Source organism: Salarias fasciatus, chromosome 12 (assembly GCF_902148845.1).
Source record: "Salarias fasciatus chromosome 12, fSalaFa1.1, whole genome shotgun sequence".
NCBI lineage: Eukaryota > Metazoa > Chordata > Actinopteri > Blenniiformes > Blenniidae > Salarias > Salarias fasciatus.
In genome coordinates, this window is record NC_043756.1 from 22,320,152 (window position 1) to 22,339,874 (window position 19,723).

The window sequence follows — 19,723 nt, forward strand, 5'->3', positions numbered from 1 at the left end:
CAGGATGTTAATTGGAAGGCCTCATAAAAGTAGAGGTGTGTGTGTGGCATGTGTGTGTGTGCTTGCTCCTTTAAACTTCTTCCAAATTAAGAAACTTTGCATGGAAGACTGATCAAAGTTTCTGCAAGTCAGGAGTCACGAGTGGTGAACACTTATCCAAACTGCTTCTGAAAACTTATTTCTGCTGAACTGTGAGACTATTTTTTTAATGCAAGGCATACACTTACCTCCTTTTTTTTAATTTTTTTGTGAAGATACTTGTTGAAACACTGATTGTTCATTTCGGTCACCTTTAGCTATTGGCAGCTCTTCAAAGGGAATCAAATGTTCGCTTGTGCGTGACAAGAAAACAGTTTGGATGGAAGGTACTTAATTTTTCATGACACCGTGTTAGCCAGGAGTTCAGCTTCTGTGGGTCTGCAGAGGTTTCAGCGTGAACTGTTCTGTATTCTGAGCGGGTGTCGTGCTACAAGGAAGTGTTGACGGGGAATTTCAAGAAACAGACACTGTGGGGAAAAATGCAGAGGGGGTCACTTTGGCACCGGGCTCAGACTGAGGTCATCTCCTTTGTCCAGCGGACGACAAGCTTACAGGCATGAATGACAAAGGTTTCAGTCCACATGTGGGTTCAGCAAAACTCGCACCTTCACTGAATGTTTGAATTGCAACTCTGGGTTATAAACTATATTACAGTCTACTATATTAATCCGTTTCCACCCCACCAAGATGAAACTGGGCTGTATGTAGCCCCTGAACTAAAATGTTGTTTGACAGTCCTGCATTAGACGAATGAGTCTCCATCCCAGGACAAACACTTTTAAAGACATCGATTCACACCGTGCTTTTTTGGGACTATGGCCAGAGACCAGTGTCTTGTATTTTCCGGACTGTAAGTCGCACCTGAGTATAAGTTGCACTGCTGTGTAAGAAGAATTAGATTTTTCAAGCACAGAAGTAACGGCACCGTCAATAAGCCTCGGGCAGCAGCTGCTCTTCAAGAACCGTCTGTGGATTTGTTCCTCCAGCTCTGGCTGTCATGCTTTTAGAAGCATGGTAACAGTTTCTCTGCTTTTCTCTGTCTTTTCACAAGTTTCTAAGACACGCCAAACTCTTCCTGCTGTTCTTTTTCTGTTTTCTATTGTTTATATTTTGCAAGTTTTAACTTCAATTCTGCCGTGTAGCTTTATCTTTGGTTGACATTTGTTCATTAGTGTGGACAGGCGACCAGATTGGAGAGCTGTTACCATTCACTCTCAACTATAAAACTACCAAGTCCCAGGAGAATCAGGACCGGGAGTCATGCAACACTGGAGGCTGCCTTTGTTTGTGCAGAATAAATATTTACTATGGAAGTGGTGCTCATGCACGGTACCAGCATTTTAGAAAAATTGTGCTTTCAGTGATTCAGCATACTGTTGACATGTAAAACCAAAAACGTGAGGAAAGTTTTGAGGGTCATAGTTTGTGGGAGCCAGAGAAACTATGGTTTATGTCAAACAAAATGATCCAAAGCTGCTGCTTGGAGAAACATCCATTTGAATGATTCCATGAGGTGTTCCAAAATCACTTGTAATTTCTACAGAAATTAGTTTGTGTTGCTGTGTCACCTGCTGTGGCGAACAAGACTTACAATGATAACATAAAGTGCATGCAAATTTGAAAAAAACAACACTATGTACAAACAGCAAGTTATTCCAGGAGGGCATGCTGTGTGATTTAATACATTTTATAGATAATGCACGGGGAAAGTATAGGGCTGTAAATTGATTTTTTTTTTTCTCTCTTCTCAAAGTCGACTGTGTGAGAAATACATTTCCACCCTCATCTCAGTGGGGGCTCCGCTGCTCATAAATATATCTATTAGTCAGCAACGGCCTATGAGATTCCAATGATAGTTTTTAATTAAAATTATTGACACGAGGCTATCCTTCGAGAATCGATTTCTGCTGTCAGTTTGGGGATGTCAGAATATAATTGGAAGAAGGGAAGGTGAGCAATCAGAATGTGTGGGAAGCTCCGTCGCTGGCAAAATGCCACCCCGTCTCTCCCCGAGCTTGAATCCCAGTGGTGCCGTAATGCTGCAATAAGTTTATATGTCATCAATTATGAAGCAGTTAAAAACAAACAGGTGACGAACCAAGAGAGGCAAGGACGGAGAAAACCGAGAGGAGCGGACCTAATTAAATGGCCCTGAGCTTCTTCGGCCTGTTATCCACTGCATGGGTGTTCCAGGGTCTGCAGAGTTGAACTTATTAGATTCAGGCTGGTTAGCTGCTGTCGTTAGACTGCTGTGCTCAGCGATGAAATCCAAGATGTAGTCATTAGACGAGGCTGAATTTAATAAACACAACAAAGACAAGAAAAAAAAATTCAGACTTAGTTAGATCTTACCGGATATTTGGATAAAACAGTAATTTATCTCGGCATGTGGTACATGTCCTTGCTTGAGCACTTAGCGACGTGTTTCCTTTAGCACAAGATGTAATGTCACATCGAAACGCATTATTTTGATTTCAGTCCCACCCCCCCTACCCCAATACAACGCCTTTGTTAGGTGCGATTTCCTGCTCTTCCTGGTAATTGACCGACTGAAGGTGACACCGCAGTGAAATTTAGGGCAATTACAGTGACACTTGAGCAGCACCTCAAGGTTGTGTGGCTGTCTCCTACCTGAGATGGGATGTCAGATTTTTGGAGTACGCCCTCAGTAACAGGGAGAGGAAACAGGTTTATGTACCTGTTTCCTACCAAAATTATTTCAGTAAGTTGCAAAAAAAAAAAAAAAAAGGCTTTGTGCAATGGCAGGCTCGCCAATTTTTGGTGTCAAACTATCAAAGACAAGTAGAAAGGGGTTTTTTTTCTTTCTTTCTTTCCAAATGTAATTTTTGCATGGAGTTTCATGCATATTCTGTGTTGGTGTTGCCACTCTTGACTGTGAGCCTCTGAAAGCTATTCACCAAAACAATGCACTATGAAAAGATGCTTTACAATTGGAGAAGAATTATCGCTGCATCTATAAATTTGTGGTGAGTTGGAAATTACCATCATCAGCTGACAGAGGCAGAAGATATGTAGTAATAACAGGTGGCTTCACTCAGCGTTCCCACCAATACTAATACAAGTAGTGCTGAGAGGCAGTGCATCACATCACTTCAAGTCTTTTCTGTCTTTTAGAGTTTGATTCCAATTTAAGTGTCTGAATTCTGACACAGGGATTTAGTTGCCAACAAAGACGCGAAATGTCTTTTGGGATCACCTTTAATTTGGACAGTTACATGTGATATATGAAACGTATACACAATCAGAATATCTATAAGTAGTTTGGATTACAAAGGAGGTGTAAATCCATTCAGAAAGAGAACATTTGTGAATTTGAGCTTTTGCTGCAGTAAATAGTCTTTATCGATCCATTCACCACTTTAACATTTTCAACCCGTGGGAGGTATGCTCTTGGTTTCTTTACAGTGCTAAGCAGATTATTCTGGTTTTGGTATGTTGTTGGCTTTGAATGAAATTGGAGTTTAATTATCACTGCTAAATAGTTTGCACTGTAAGTCATAATAGAGCACAAGTCACATCAAAGCTGCTTTCAGTTGAGATAGATCAAAAGGGAATAACAAGCCCAGAGAATGTGAACAAATGTTAACCTACTTCCATACATTTACAGTCACATCCCACTTTTTAAAATCTCATATATTTAATTTATACTCTTCCACCCGTTTTACGGGATCCCACAGGAAATTCTCACTGCCACTCAGTCATGTCCAGTCCATCGATATCGCTCTACAAACATGTATGATTTGGTCTGTCTGTGATGATGACTCTCTCGACACTCCCAGATGTCTCTAATAGCATCATCTCCACCATCTCCTAATAACCGGACAACAGAGTGTACTGCAGTGTGCATTACTGGCCCCCTGACAGACCAGCCTCCATTCATTTTCCCAGAGACACCTTTTCTTATAATTGTTGTAGTTTCATCTTGCAAACGGCTCCCCAGAGACGCAGAGTCTGCCCTGTTATTGGACAGCAGGTGAATAGTGGCCGATAGTTGGGACTCATTTTAATCTTTTTGGCACTTTCCCTCTATTTTACAGTACGGCGATTACGACCCCGATGTTCACAAACCTGGATTTTTGGCAGAGGAGGAACTGCTGCCAAAAAGGGTGAGTAATTATCACCTTTCACAACCAATAATGGACATACCCGTCTTATTATTTGGAGTTAAATGTGGCGTCCTATGCTTCATTTGTGAATGCTTCTCTCTTTCTGGCTCCGGTTCAGGTGATCAACTTGTACCAGATGACTGCAGAAATGTGGGAGGAGAGGATCACGGCTTGCTACGCAGAGCACAGAGGCAGGACGAGGTGAAAAACTGCTGCACTCAACTAGACGACCATGAAGTTTCCGCCCTCATCAGCACTATTTAACTTCAGAGTTCAGATAGGATGTGCTTGAAACTCAAAGTCGAGTGCAACACTGAAGTTCTGGCAGTCATTGAAATGCATAAAGAGTCGCTTAAAAGTAGTTGCAGACCAGAAAGTTTCTATATGCTGCTTAAAAAAAAAAAAAAATCAACTTTAGATCGCCATTTCAGGCTTTTAAACATTTAATGGTGACCAAAGCATGACAGTAGCAGGTTAAATAGAGATGATCACATCTTCTAGCACATCAGTTTAGTGTATTAGAATGATTCGTCTCTCACAGTGATGTAGCCATTGTGGAGATAATGCTGACGTCAACATTTGTGCTTTACACTTTGTTCCACCACTAAACTGAGTAGAAAATGAAATGGACCATAGTGTGAGGTATGTTCAGAGTCTGAAAAGTCTGAGTGGGGATTTGGGGGCCTGAAAGTGAGTCGTAAAAAGGCTAGAACCTCAGCATTTGGGAAAGTAATAACTGAGTCACTGGTGCTGATCAATATCCTTTTTAACCCCGGCAGCCGTCACACCTTTAGCATTTTAATTGTTTTGGGAGTGAAGCAGAGCATTGGAGGCACAGAAGGGCCGTCCCTGTCTTTCTGGTGTTTCTAGAAAATTAATGTGAGCTCACGCTGTTTAGCACAAGTCTAAATTATGATCCAGTGAACGCACAGCCAGTCATTCATCGGATTCTTTCCTGTGGTAACTATATATCTGTTATAGAATGGAACAGAAGGAAATTTGAAAAATGGATACATGTTGAAAATCACATAAAAGAAAGACATGAGAGAAAAAAAAAAAGCAAAACAACTCTTAAAATCAGGAATGTTTAAATTTGATGAATTTTAATACTCATAGTATTTAAGACAACTTGCCAAAGTAATAGTGAGTTTCCAAACTCAGACGTTCATAACTGATTAAGAAGTACAGACACAACATTAAATAACTGCCTCACACCACATGTGCATCTTTCTGCTCTTTCAAAGAGCTAAACTCTTCTGTTTTATGTTTGAAGCACAAGTGAAGCTCCTCAACCCATTTTTTTCCTGATCCACTCTCACGTCAGTGTTTTCAGGGTCCAGCCTATTTAAGATTTGTGTACTTGGCAGAACGCTCGCCTTTTTCTTTAAACTTTGATGAAGCTTAAATTATCAATTTCCCAGCCACCCATATCAAACAGCCTCTTATTAAAAGTTTTACATCACAGCATGTCCTGATTTATCCACAGCCATCAAAGTCCACTGATGTTCTTGTTTGTGTTTTTACTGGGATGACCCCGAAACCACAACAGATCTGCCAAGACGCTGCACAAAGACGGGAGAGAGGAAAAGAGTTTTTCCTCTCACATTTGCCGCCTTTTAGAGTCTCGTACTAATCAGAATCAGTCTTGTTCTGCATCAGGCATGACCTCTAAAGCCTGTTATGGCGTTATAGTTGCACTTTGTGCCTACGTTGTCATTCTCGGAGGAGCTGTGTGGCAGAGTTTTTATAGATCACACAATGCGACAGATGCTACACACACAAAAAACAGAGGAAACAAGCTCTGATCTCCTTTTTTCCCTCCACTTCTGCACTCCCCCACCCTTCTCTCTCTCTCCCTTGAATCCCTTTCCATCTTCTTCCTCTCTCTCTATTTCTTTGAACAGGGATGAAGCCGAGATGGAGTACTTAAAAATAGCTCAGGACCTGGACATGTATGGCGTCAATTACTTTCTAATCAGGGTGAGCCAACGCTGCTTCATTATGCTATTACAAAGCAAGCCAATGTGGGATAATAGGAGGCGTGTGAGTTATGAAATGAAGCGGTGGAAATAACAGTCTGACTCACCTGTTTGTGTTGTTATTTGATCTATTGTTTGAATTTTGAGTGTTTTTTTGAACAGGTAAATGACTGCATTTTTCTCTTCTTTTTTCCAAGGCGAGTATTCACCTGAACCAGGGGTGTCATTCATTTTAGTTCAAAGGTCACATGCTGTTTGAAAAATATTTTGTATTTCAATCCTCAGAGAACCTTAGAGATCAGGCAGAGACTAAAACGTCAGTAAAATGTTGTTATGGCTTATATGTGTGTTTGTTTGCAGGCACACATCCTTTTTTGACAATTCTATTTTGAGGTAGCTCGCTTCAGTTGTTGTCTCACTGACCCCCTCGGCTCCCTCGTGTTATGTTGTCTACTCTTTCTAAAACAGTGCAATCTCCAGTAAATAAATATGCTTGACACCCCTGGCCTGAGCAAACCTGTTGCAGCTCTTAAAATGAAATTTACTCGAGCTTAGCTGCGGCCTTGATCAATGTGTTCTCTAAAAGGTGAAGACAAGGTAGAATTCTTCCAAAAAACTAAAATCCAACTTGAATAATTCAATTCTTGTTTTATTCTTGAAGTAAACAAGCACAGACTGCTTATTCACCCCAAATCTCGCTTTGTTCTGCTCTGCTCTAAACAAATAGTCACCACAAGCCACTGCTGTCAAATACAGGTAGAAATGAATGTTGGCTGTGGGCTTGGTCGCACAGCTGCCTGCTTAGACTCCTTGAACAGTCAGGCAGCAGAAAAGCGTTGTTTACTCTGCTGTCGTGCTTTTAGAATAAAAAGGGAACCGATCTCCTCCTGGGAGTGGACGCCTTGGGACTGCACATCTACGAGCCGGACAACAGGCTGACGCCCAAATGCTCCTTCCCCTGGAACGAGATCCGCAACATTTCTTACAGCGACAAAGAGGTGAGAGAATCTGCCGCTCGACCAGGGATCACATAGAGTCAACTTGAGATTCAGTTACTCATTGATATTTTGTCTGTTAGCTTCATAAGTCCGCGAGTTTCCACAACTGATGCAGAATCTTATGTCTATGCTGTATTTTGTGAACCCTCATTGGCTGCACATTGAGCACCTGGACACTCTAATGAAACCATTTAATAACTATATCGTTAAAAAAAAAAATCGAGGGCAGTCCATCGATGTGCAGCTTGTTTCATGCATGCTTAATATAAGGAAGCATTCCAACATTGACTTAAAAGTGCTTTTAGATTTTGAGATTAAAAACAAGATAAGGTCAATATCTCTGTAGCTCTCTGTTTATTTCTTCTTTCTTAAATCTGTTTTTCTTGGACCTGCTGTTTAGTTTACCATCAAACCTTTGGACAAGAAAACCAACGTTTTCAAGTTCAACTCTTCACGGCTGAGAGTCAACAAGTTGGTGAGTTTTTCTGTAATTGTCTGGGTTTTTTGGCTTTCTCCAGCAATTCGGCCGTCACACGTGCCAATTCAGTCACCTGGAACACAATCCTGTCAGACATGTCATTTTGAAGAGGAATAAATAAGGCTGATGGTACTGGATTGCAGTTGTGACCTTCTAAATGGCACGGAGCCCATTATTTTGTTTGCTCTTGTGTAGATCCTCCAGCTGTGTATCGGGAACCACGACCTGTTCATGCGCCGGCGGCGGGTCGACTCACTTGAAGTGCAGCAGATGAAGGCGCAAGCCAGAGAAGAGAGGGCCAGGAAACAGGTACTGATGTAAAAACTGTGTGAGCTGGGGGTATTCTGTCAAGCGAATTTTCAATATTTCAAAGGAAACATTGATTTTCAGACATTTCACTCTATTTTGCACCAGAAGGTATCAATAAAATTGGCTTTTTGTGAGTTTCTGTTCATCTTTGACTGACATCAAACACAGAATAATAATAAACGTTGCAGTTGAGTTTAGAGATGTGTGTGGTTCTCTAAATACATATGCCTATGTTTATTTCTTTTATGACAAATCACGAATTGAAAAGTCTTTTTTTTGTGGGGGGGGGGTTGCTTTTGCTGCGATAAGCATTCAGGCTGAAAGTGTCTGAAAATTGAAATGAACAATGCTGCATCAGTTGCTTCCACAGTGTCTGCCTGCTGCAGAATACCGCTGCTCATGTGCATCTCTGGGCAGAGATGAGAAAGAAGAAAGAGAGATGCGTCACTCTGTCGTGAAACAAGTCTGGTTACATTTGTGAATAATAACATCCGTTGCAGTTCTGTTTTGTGATGCAGCATAGACTGTACCCTGCACCCTTATCTCAGTCGCATTGCTCAGTAATTTGAGCGTGATTTGAGTGAATAATCTCAGGTGTTGGTTTTCAAAGTGTGCGGCACCAACAAAGAGGTTTTTCTCTACTGCTGCATCTGGTGCTGTGTGTCAGGGTGATGTTTTTTCATTATTACAATGCAAAGGAAGTGAAAAAAATCGAGGGGAAAAAAAGCTAATTCATTTAAAATAAAGAAGTAAGAATTCACATGTACACATCATTATCGCATATTTTACTGGGAATTAATTAATTCAGCTCCACACAGATGGCCGAGATTATTTAAATAAACCGTTTTGTCCCTCAGAGGTTAAATAATTCTCAGCCCAACAGGCGTCAGTGTAACTGGATTGTTAGTGTACTGCCTCTCTCAATTTTAAGACATTTTTTTTCTGCCAAATATGAGTTGAAGCAAAGCACTCAGATGGATGATAATACAATTTGCTGCACACAATACATTTCCTACAGACACTCACATTTTGTTTCGCCCTGTAGTGGTTCGTGCCTTTCCTGTGTGATGCAGCTCTCTGCACTAAGATATCCATGCACTTTTCTTTAAATGAAAGTGATTTATTTCCAGGAAAATTCCCCATCGCCTATCTCAAGCATTATGAGTTCATGAGAGAGGCAGCCTCTTTGTGAATTTCTTCTCTCCGCTCCAAAATGTGCTGTATTTATTGTATTTTCATCCTTTTTCATACATGTTGCTCCTTCTTTTGGTCGGTATTTTCAGTCATTGTCCCCCCCCCCTCTTTGACCACGCTCCAATGTCTGTGCCATTCAGGTGGAGAGGCAGCGTCTGCAGAGGGAAAAGCAGCTGCGGGAGGAGGCCGAGCGAGCCAGGGACGAGCTGGAGAGGAGGCTCATTCAGCTGCAGGACGAGGCTCACATGGCCAATGAGGCACTGGTGAGACTCACTCCCATCTCAAATCCACAATTTTGCTGACTGTGCCCCACACAGTATGTGGCCACATTTCAAAATAAGAGCATTCAAGCCTCTCTCAATGTTATCTTCTGAAAATGTCTCCTTTTCCAGGCCTGTCATCAGACTTATATGCAAATCACTCCTTCTACTTTTGTTTGGTTGCTTTCTCTGTGCCTTGTCTCATATTTTCTTCCCTCCTTGGATTTACTCCCCCCTTCCCGCTCCCTATGCAGCTGCGGTCTGAGCAGACGGCAGACCTGCTGGCCGAGAAGGCGCAGATCGCGGAGGAGGAGGCCAAGCTGCTGGCCCAGAAAGCGGCCGAGGCCGAGACGGAGATGCAGCGCATCAAAGTGACCGCCATCCGTGGCCAGGAGGAGCGCCGGCTGATGGAGCAGAAGATGCTGGAGGCAGAGATGTTAGCCCTCAAGATGGCCGAAGAGTCTGAAAGGAGGTGGGGAGGAGAAGGAGAGGGAGTGAATGAATGGCCGTGCTGCAGTGATTGTTCATGGTGTAGTTCGAGTTTCTCTCAGCAAGCATCTTCCATAATAACATCCTTTCTTTGCTCCTCTCACTTGCATGCTTTTAGCTTTAAAAGGAACCAACTGTGCTCATTTTCAGTTTTTTGAGTGATATTCGTGGACACCCCAAATAGCTTGTTTATGATTCTGTTAAAAATCTCCTTGTTTACCCTCTCCATTCACCCTCTGAATACAGGTTTTATTTGTGTTCTCTTTCACCCTGCCGTGCACATCTCAGACTGATGAGATAAAGCTTTCTATTTCCAGTAAGTTTGTTTTTCCAACAGCTCTGATCAGGTTGGCACAGGGCAAGGAGTGCTTGTAATTTCACACCAGCCTTATTATCTTACCTACTGCGACTGTTCCTGGACACAGCAGTCATATTAATAAGAAAATGCTTATTGTTTGTTTCTGCAGCAGCATTTTGATGGATTGATGCTCAGTCGTCTGTCAGGTTTTAATCAGTCCATCTGTCACACTTTCATCCCGCTTCCTAAACAATGAAGTCTGATCTGAAACATCTGGATGGAGTTTGCATGTTTTGCAGAGTTTGCAGCAGAAAGAGAGTTCTTTCTGTCTGAGAAATTTGTGTGAGACTGATGAAAAGCGGATAAATAGTTTCAATAATGCAGAAAAAGAAGAAGGTTAATTATGGGTTAAAAACGTGAGCAATCATTTCATGTGCTTCCAGAACAGCAGCTGCTGAAGCAGGATTACTGACTGCATTTACAGCTGGACACACCAGTGGAACTCGTGTGTGTTTTCATTTTAGCCACTCATACTGACGTCGGTACAGAATCTTAGTGTTGGAGATGTCTGGATGAATTTATCATCAGGCCCTTCTTATCCTATGCAGCAGCTATGGCATTAAATGGGACTGCACATCATCCTTTGAGCAGAGCGTCTAATCGGTGCAGGAGAAGCAAAGCCATCTGTGTGGAGCTTTTAACATTTTAACTACCACTTTAACAATGGCAAAAGTCAAATTAAGCACTAATTATTCACAATTCTTGTTCTGATTGCTGCTCTGATCCCGTGATAGCAATTGAAGGCCGGAGGAAGTTCAGTGTTTGTGGCACATTTGTGGAAAATTTTCAGTTTACTGCCAAAGTACCAATTTTTCACAATGTTTGAGTGATCAAGGCAGATAAGATTTCACGTGAAAGAGTTGTCCAATTCATGCATCCATATTCTGTTCCATTTAGTGTCACCATCAAATGCATTTTTATGGCCTGCGGCAGTAAACTGGAATATCTGGAGAAAACACACGCGCACGCACACACACACACACACACACACACACACACACACACACACACACACACACACACACACGAACAGACAAAACAACTACACCACCATGCAGTAAAAAGTACAATTAATACCCTACGTTTACTAACACCACAACACTTCAGAATGCATGTAGTAATGTTTTCATCAGTCAAGTTAATCACCTCTGTTACACATTCATTGTACAACGGCGATATAAGTGACTTTAATTAAAATGAAAATTCAAATTACTTAATTAAGCTGTCTTACATGCACACACATTCGAGCAGTTCCTAACTAAGTTCCCACGGTGTTTTATCCTGCACCAAACACTGAGCTCACATCAGCTGCGAAGGGGCCAGTCGACGTGCTCCCGGCACTCTGTTGGAGTAAATTGCTCCATCAAATGAATAACAACTTCAGACTTGTTTAAAATCATTTAATTTCAGAGGCTTTGTTCTCACGCTGCAGCGAGAAGCAGGTCAAATCCACCTTTGCTGCAATCGAGTCGGAAAATCTAAAGGCAGTAAAAGCTTTTGTTCTTCTTTGGAGGTTCAGCAGTTAACTTGCACCGGTTAATTGCAGGCAGTTCTATTGATTTTTCTGCACCCAACAGTCTCTTGGAGAACAACTTCAAGGGTTTGTGTTTTTATTGGCGCTTACGAAGCAATTTTTAGCTTCATTTTCGTTTTTATACCTCCAAGAGTGGATGGAATCAATCGAACCGAGTACAATATCCACTCTTCACTTTTATTTCTTTTGGGTTCAGATTGTAAAGCATTCCAGCTCCAGTCTCATTATCAGTCCGTGAAGCTTGATACGCGACGATCAATCGGGTTTCATAACGACAGGCCTGACACACTAAGAATATCACTCCAGAGAGTCTACTTCACTATTTATTAGATAGTCATTCTAAATGGGCACCATTAGCCACTTACCGGTGACGGCAATTTCTGGATGAGCACTTTCCTGCACCAGAGAAAATTTAAAAACCTGGTGCCACTCAAAGTGGAAATGACTACGGCCACTCGAAGCCCGGAGGCTCGAAGCTCCCCCACATCACCGGCAGAACTGCTGAGCATTCAGGAGCACAATCAAAAGAAATGTAATCACTGGCATATAGCGCTTCCACTCCTCTGTGTGCACACCCGATGCTGAAATAATGGAATCAGACATTAGCGTCCGCTGGGGTCGTGCATTGATCACCACAGTAATAACAAAGTGACGTTCCTGTTCCTCCGAGTGTCGACGCACAGATTATGGAAGATAGCTTCGGATTCAATTTAGATAATTTGGTTCCTTTGGAAGGACCGAGAGGTGAATTAACATATTAAGTTTGCATCTCTGTGTCTGTGCGTCTTTCAGGGCCAAGGAAGCCGAGCAGCTGAAGCAGGACCTGCAGGAAGCCAGGGACTCGGAGCGCAGGGCCAAGAACAAGCTGCTGGAGATTACCAGCAGGACCGTCTACACGGTAAACGACCTCAGGCGCAGATATTTATAACACACATGCTGCTACGCACATATGTGTGAAGCACATTATCTAATCAGAGGAGTCAGAGAAAGTGGGCAGAAGCACACGCGTGTAGGCTTAAACACAAGACAGCTAAACAGTGATGGGTGATCATGGTTGCTAATTTTAGCACGAAAGCCTGATGTCAGAATAGGCCAGACTCCTACAGCTGCAGAATATTACCAAGGCTCATTGAAATGACTAGAAACATGCCACATATGAGTCCATTAATATTGGATAGGAACAAGTGGCTCCAAAGCAAACAAAAAGAGATGTAATTTGTCTGTCAAATTAAAGGTTTCCCCCTCTAACTATAAGAAATAACACTGAACCCAAACACAAAGAGCGGCAACCAAAAAGCCTTTACGCTTCTCTTTGCCCTTTTCATTCTCGCCTATAAAACACAGCCACTTCTACACGTACTGGAGTTTTAGCTGAAGATCAGAGAAAGGTAAAGACAAGTGAAAAGAGAGAAAGCAGGTGACGACGTAGTTAAAAATAGAAATTAAAAAAAAGTAATGTGTCACTTTATCCAATACTGTTAAAAGTTAAAACTATATTTTATTATCCAATTCAAATATTTCAGCAGAAGGAAAAAAAACAGACACAGGGACATTTTTTTACTGTTTCCACTCTGCCATGTCCAGCAGTTAGTGTTGCTTCAGCCGTATTCTTTAATTCATAATTCATCTGAAATGCAGCAGGTGTTTCACAGCTCAGTCCTCAGGCTCATTAGTATGAAACAGTGCTGCTGTAATAAGTGCCGCATGTAGTTTTTTGGGGGGAAACAAGGTCTCTTTCACATATACTAACATAATTATTCTTTCAGCCCAAGACAAGGCAGCCAATTATCTGCTTTTTAAAAGAAGAATGTATCTGTTTCTCGCATGCTTGGTTGCCTTTTTTTAAGCAAAACTACATCATGCAGAGAACATTTCAGATATGCTCATATGTTTGTGAAGTGGTTTCTCCAAAATAATCACTCCATGTCTTTAATGCGATGCTTCTGAAGTGCTTGAAAGTCAGTCGTATATAACGCTTCATTCTTTACTCCTCAGTGTTTTCATGATGATCGGTACTGCCGTCAATTGAAATCCTCAAATTCACTTTAATTTAACAAATGTTCTTCTTACATCGTTCCTTGTGACTCAGTCTTTCTGAGAATAATGAGCCATTCTTTTCTATTTAACTCGCTTATTGGCAATTTCTTTTTTAATAGAGCAAAGAGTGTGTCAGTTTCAACCCTGAATAGATTTTTTTTTTCATAAATTCAATTAAATACAGGCTTAATGTTTTTTTTTTTTTTTTTTCTTAAATTCTTATTTTAAGCAACATCCTGTCATGGATTTGAAATACCGGACATTGATTTATTTTGTAAAAGTTTGTTTTCTTTTTCGGTACACTGCAGAAACATTGCCGGTTAAAATACTGAAAAGCAACCTGTCATGTCTTTAAATGCTTTTTTGTCAACAATTCAGGACAAACACACGCACACACACACACACACACACACACACACACACACACACACACACACACACACACACACCATTTTCAGCCTTGGAAACACACAAAACTGGACAGTGTTGCATAAGACCAGGCAGTGCATGAGGCAGCCTACGGAAGAGCTCCCAACATGCTTAAAAGCCCACACATTGCTCATTCATCTGCTTGCACACATGCACACACCAGCACATATTGGAATTCTTTCCAGTGATAGTCCTGCGCTCTTATCGGCAGTGAATGGAGATTCGAAACACATGCAGGCAACCACGGCAGTTCCTCTATACACTTTATCAGCTATTGGAGGGGGACAAAAAAAATAAATCTATCCACATGAACTCACCATTACATAAGCGCACAGTGTTCTCCGGTCTCCATTTGCGCCGGCCTTAGTCAGGCTGCCCTCCATGCTCCGCCACGCCATGTTTATGTCGACTGTTTCCACACTTCGGTTTGCATTCACACGCTGGGCGACAGATTTCCATTTATATTGTGCATTAGGTCAACTTCATATCCAGCCAGCTCCCCAGGTGACATGTGACCGCTGCAGTTCATTTCCTGCAAAACCAAAAGCATGTTTGCATGTTCATGTGTGTGACGAGGGCACATCTATGTCCTTGAACCCAACTCACTCACACATTTTTGACAGATTTCTTCTTATTTTAAGTTTTTCCATTTTTTGCTGTGTTGCTACATTCTCCTAGTCCTCCCTCTGTTTTCACTCCTGTCTCCTCCTCCATCCCAGTCAACAGCAGCAGCGCCTGGCGGCATGCCTCAAGAGCTGAGCTTCAGCAGGGAGAACCTCAGCTTCGACTTTAAAGACACAGACATGAAACGTCTCTCCATGGAGATCGAGAAAGAGAAGTAAGAAGTCTGCTTTGTGGCTGTGGCACATTGTGCAATTTGCAGTTGTTGGGTCATTTTGTTGTTTATCTTCTAAAATGTGTGGTTTTATTGGGAAATCCTCTAATGTTTCTTGGAAAGGGTTCCAGTACAGCAAGTCAATGCATTTGAACAAGTTTCCCCACAATTCAGCTCTCTGCCAGCATCAGTTTTTCTTTCTTTCTCTGTTTCTTTTTTCCTTAAGCTCTTGAGGTCAGTATTTGCCGAGAAGAGTAATCTGTTCCATTTATATATGTAGGACACATTTCAGTGAATTGTTGTCTGCCCTCGATATACCTGGAAACCTGTTGTTGAACTAGTTTTCAGTGTTAATAAACAGTCACCCAGTTATGTAGTAATTGAGTGTTGTTTATTCCTTACTTGGAGAAGACACTAGTTGTAATGTATTCACCACATCTTGAATAATTCATGTCTTTCCAATTAATTGGGCCAATAGTCGCACACTGCAGCAGTATCAATCATGGCTAGAGAGACTGACATGAAACTGTAGATTTAATTGACAATATTTGATCTTGCATTTCATTATCTCCCAGACAGTCTGGATATTTAATTGATACCTTTCTAAATAGCAAGGTTTGATAATCCAGTTATGTTCAAAAAACCACAATGTTTTTGTGATGCTACTTTTGCGCATGTGTGTATCCCTTTGCAATTCCCTGCCTTCTAATGTTCTACCTGTGCAGGGTGGAGTACATGGAGAAGAGCAAGCACCTGCAGGAGCAGCTGAACGAGCTCAAGACCGAGATCGAAAGTCTGAAGCTGAAAGAGCGGGAGACTTCTCTGGACATCATCCACAACCAGAACACGGAGCAGGGAACCAGCAAGCAGAGCAACTTCAAAAAGGTAACAGCAGCAGAGCAGTCACTGAGATCTGCTCACATGTTCTTCAACATGCACAACATGCTCCTCCATTTATTGGCAGTCACAGCAGACGTCAGCTCTGATTCAGTGGAGGGTCGAAATTCACATCGTTCTTTGCAGCAAGTCATAAACATATAACACAACTACAGTCACAGTGCGTGGGAGCCTTTGGGAGACCCAAATAGACTGAGACTGATTACCGTAATGAAACTACTTCACCCTGAAATTGAAACTCTACAGCGTCCTTCTGTCTCTGTTACCAAGTCGGATACGATCCGACCAATTGAAGCCACTTAAAGCTGGTAAAGTGTAAATAGGGGGTGAATGTTGATCTCACCAGGCCGTCCCAAGGAGAACCATCTATCAAAAGGTTGATAATCCTCTTTTGTCTCGCAACTCACCTCATATTATTTTGGGGCGCTGTATCGATTCTCGGAGCGTCGCCTAATAGCACTCGTCTCTACTTCACCCCGAGGTCATTTCTCAACCTTGAGCTTTGTCTTTGATGGGGTCCTCCGGGAGAGTATCTCTTTTATTTTCTTTCATGACCTCTAAAGTGATGAAAAGAGAAAAACAAAATACCAAAAAAGCTCAGCTCTGAGAGAAATCTGTTTTGTATTCGCCTGATACCAACTTCATCAGCGCTTGCTATTTTTTACTTCAACTGTGCTATGAAATCACAGAAAACGCAGCGCTCTCCTTCAGCTTAAGGGATATTTCATAATTGATTGGTCAGAGGCAATGGCATTGTATTAAAAATCCGATTCTATTTCCACTGTCCTCTGATGAACTGGCAGATTAGACTCATTCTCCTTTATCTTCCCACGCCAGTATCGCTCTAATTTCAATAAAAGGAAAAAAAAGAGAAAGAAATCAACTCAGTTTCCAGCTCACTGAGTAAGCAGAAAAGCCCACCCCTGCTCCAGTTTGCCTCTCGCTGTAAAATATACTTGTTAAGAGAGAACTAATTGATTTTTGCTTCATGATTAGTCATTAGGATTGACGAGAAAGAGTGAGTTAATAAGTGTTTGTTTAAAGGAAGCAGTGGAGGGACGGGGCCGGGGCATCACACAGAGAAGCAGAAAAGAGGAAGAGTGAGAAAACAAGTCGGTTTTGCCCGAAGATCTTCAAAGTTCGGGAGGTGGTGAGGCTGAAAGTAGCCAAAAAAAAAAAAAAGGTTCAAAGGAGTTTGAGGGACTCACAGAGAAAAGGGGCTGTGGAGGGAGGGATAGTGGATGAAGCACAAGAATTAAGAGACCATGAAACCCCGGGCAAAGCTTTTTTTTTTTTTTTTTTTATTCCCCCTCCACCCCTGATGAATGGACATCCTCTCAACGTGGCCTAAACCCCAAGTTCTGCTCCATTTGCACCAATGCCTGCAAGCAGAGCTCAGTCTCCACCATGAAATCACAAACACAGGAGCTGCAGACCCCCCATGTCAGGTTTCTAAGAGGAAACACACTTCACTCAGCTCGCAGTGAAGTAAGTAGGAAGTCGGCCATCTGAGTCATTCTTGTTTTACCGAAGCATGCAGGAAAGGATTCCTCTTTATTGAAATAGCTGTTGTTTCTCCCACATCGTCAATAAAGAGCTCTTTCTTGGTATTTACAGACCGTGGGCATTTTGAGAGCCTGTTAGTGGGGACAATCGAAGGTGATCGGTAAACATTGGGCTGTAAATCTCTCTCACTCCCACACATTATCCGTTTGGATTTGCTTCAGACCCTCGACGTGCACTTTTTCCAGAAATAACCTGGACTCCCCGCTCGGTCCAATATTAACTTTGGCAGCCGCTTTGATTCCCTTTAGCCTCGAGGCGTCACAGAGAGGGGAAGGAAAGTTTGCCGAGCCAGTTTGAAGTCGTCCTCTCGTAAGCTGAGTCACCGGTTCGCCGTGTTCGAGGGGTTAAAGCTGGAATTAATTCAACAACGGCTCATTTTTTCCTGTCGTGAGACTGTATTAATGCCATCTTTGACTGACATTGGTCTTGTGTGGTGACCACTAATGGCAGATACGGAGCTCTGAGACTGATGTCCTTTTCCGTTTCAGTCTAATAAAGCTGCACAAGCGCTGCATGCCTCACTACAATGACAGCTTCATTACAAACACAATAACCTTGGGCTCATGTCAGCAGTAAACACACTGAGGATCATTTGTCAAGGGAAGTCATTTAGATATCTTTTTTTGTTGTTTTGAAGCTTTTTTAGACTTAATTTGTTTTTTTTTTTCAGAGACACGACTAAATTAAACATGTCTATAATCTGTGCATGCGCGTACTTTTTAATTGTGTTCTTACCCCCATTATGCAGTGGAGATTTGGTGTGAATAATTGAAAGATGAAGGGTTTCCTTGAGGCATTTGTGTTAATTATTATTCATAAAATGTACCTGAAATCTTTCCAAAAGTTAAGAATACACATTAAAAAAAGCCCCAGTCCCTTTAAGATGATATGTTATTGTCTTTTAATTTCAATTGAAAGGACGCCTGTTGATTAATAAAGCAGATGTTCAGATTCTACCTGACCAAAGCACCGCCAAGCTGTTGCTACTGTCTCTTCACACCTACCTTTATTCACCTGCACAAATTGTGCAAAGTTTGGATCCATCATCCAACCACCTGTTGCTCCCTGAGCATCCATTGGAAGACACGGGAAAAGGAAAACCTCACCACGGTTCTGTTGTCATCCCTTCCACAGCTGACGCTGCAGAGCACCAAGTCCAGAGTGGCCTTCTTCGAGGAGCTTTGAGCCACAGACCCGTGGACATGCGGACCCTCAACTGCCAAGAGCCTCCTCCGCATATTTACATTCCTGGTTAGTAAAAAAGAAAATACTGAACGCACCTCGAAGGCCTTGGAGAAATTCAAACACTACATAGCATGAAGAGAAATGACCGCTGCCTCCATCTGCACCTCCTCACGCACAAACCTGATGCTCCTGCACCAACGCCAGGCCCATGACAAGTGTGTTTACAGTGAGAGAGTGTGTGTGTGTGATAGAACACATTCTCCAGGGATACTGAAGTGAGCTGGTGTGTGGGTGATTTAGTAATGACAGGAAAAGAAAGGAAAAAAAAAAACTAACTGTGCTTTTCTTCCCCTGTGTGCCTCATGAGATTGTGACTGTGGGGAGTTTAATAGCGATTCACCTACGACATCTTCCAGAAAAGCCGGGACGGTGTGTAAAAGGTGAATCCATGCAGGGTGTAATGATAAGAACTATAATTTATGCACAACAGAACGATGACAAGCTATCACAGTGAATTGATGTGTTTTAAAGGAGCTTTGGTTTCATGAAGTTGGCAGCGCTTTGCCTTTGCATTGTCCAGCTTCAGTGTGTGTCTGAGGATTGCACAGTGAGCTGTCCTCACAGAGACATGTCTGTTCTCATTACTGAGATCACCAGCGTTCACCACTCATTTGAAGTGTTTGTTCATCCTGATTCTCTGAACCATTTAATGAGATTTTCATTTTCAGACTGTCGGATCTTTGAAATTTCTTTTCAAGCTTTGTACCCATCTCTAAATCTAAAAGATTTATCAGTCCAAGTTATTGTTTATTTCTTTCATTTTCCCATTTTTTCTGAGAAGTACCACAAACATCAAGTTTGATGCAAATCATCGTCTGTTTTTCACCCCTTTTTAGAGGAAAATGGCTATTTGCATATAATTTTATTCCTTCTCTTAATCTTCATTCTACACTGTCCCTATCTGAATCCGGGTCATGGCTTAAACTTCACCTTCAGTTATATTTTTATT

The 19,723-nt window shown here is 41.9% G+C and overlaps 1 protein-coding gene across 1 annotated transcript in view; it reads left to right on the plus strand.

Annotated features, from left to right (window-relative positions):
- The window catches only part of nf2a (NF2, moesin-ezrin-radixin like (MERLIN) tumor suppressor a), a 34,178-nt gene extending 15,156 nt beyond the window's left edge, over positions 1-19,022 (plus strand). The window contains exons 5-16 of the mRNA XM_030105372.1: positions 4,098-4,166; positions 4,285-4,367; positions 6,071-6,146; positions 7,009-7,143; positions 7,544-7,618; positions 7,817-7,930; positions 9,265-9,387; positions 9,639-9,856; positions 12,558-12,663; positions 14,951-15,069; positions 15,792-15,951; positions 18,664-19,022. Coding sequence (XP_029961232.1) covers positions 4,098-4,166; positions 4,285-4,367; positions 6,071-6,146; positions 7,009-7,143; positions 7,544-7,618; positions 7,817-7,930; positions 9,265-9,387; positions 9,639-9,856; positions 12,558-12,663; positions 14,951-15,069; positions 15,792-15,951; positions 18,664-18,714 — 1,329 coding nt within the window. The 3' untranslated portion in view covers positions 18,715-19,022. The remainder of the gene's footprint in view (positions 1-4,097; positions 4,167-4,284; positions 4,368-6,070; positions 6,147-7,008; positions 7,144-7,543; positions 7,619-7,816; positions 7,931-9,264; positions 9,388-9,638; positions 9,857-12,557; positions 12,664-14,950; positions 15,070-15,791; positions 15,952-18,663) is intronic.
- The last annotated feature ends 701 nt before the right edge of the window (positions 19,023-19,723 follow it).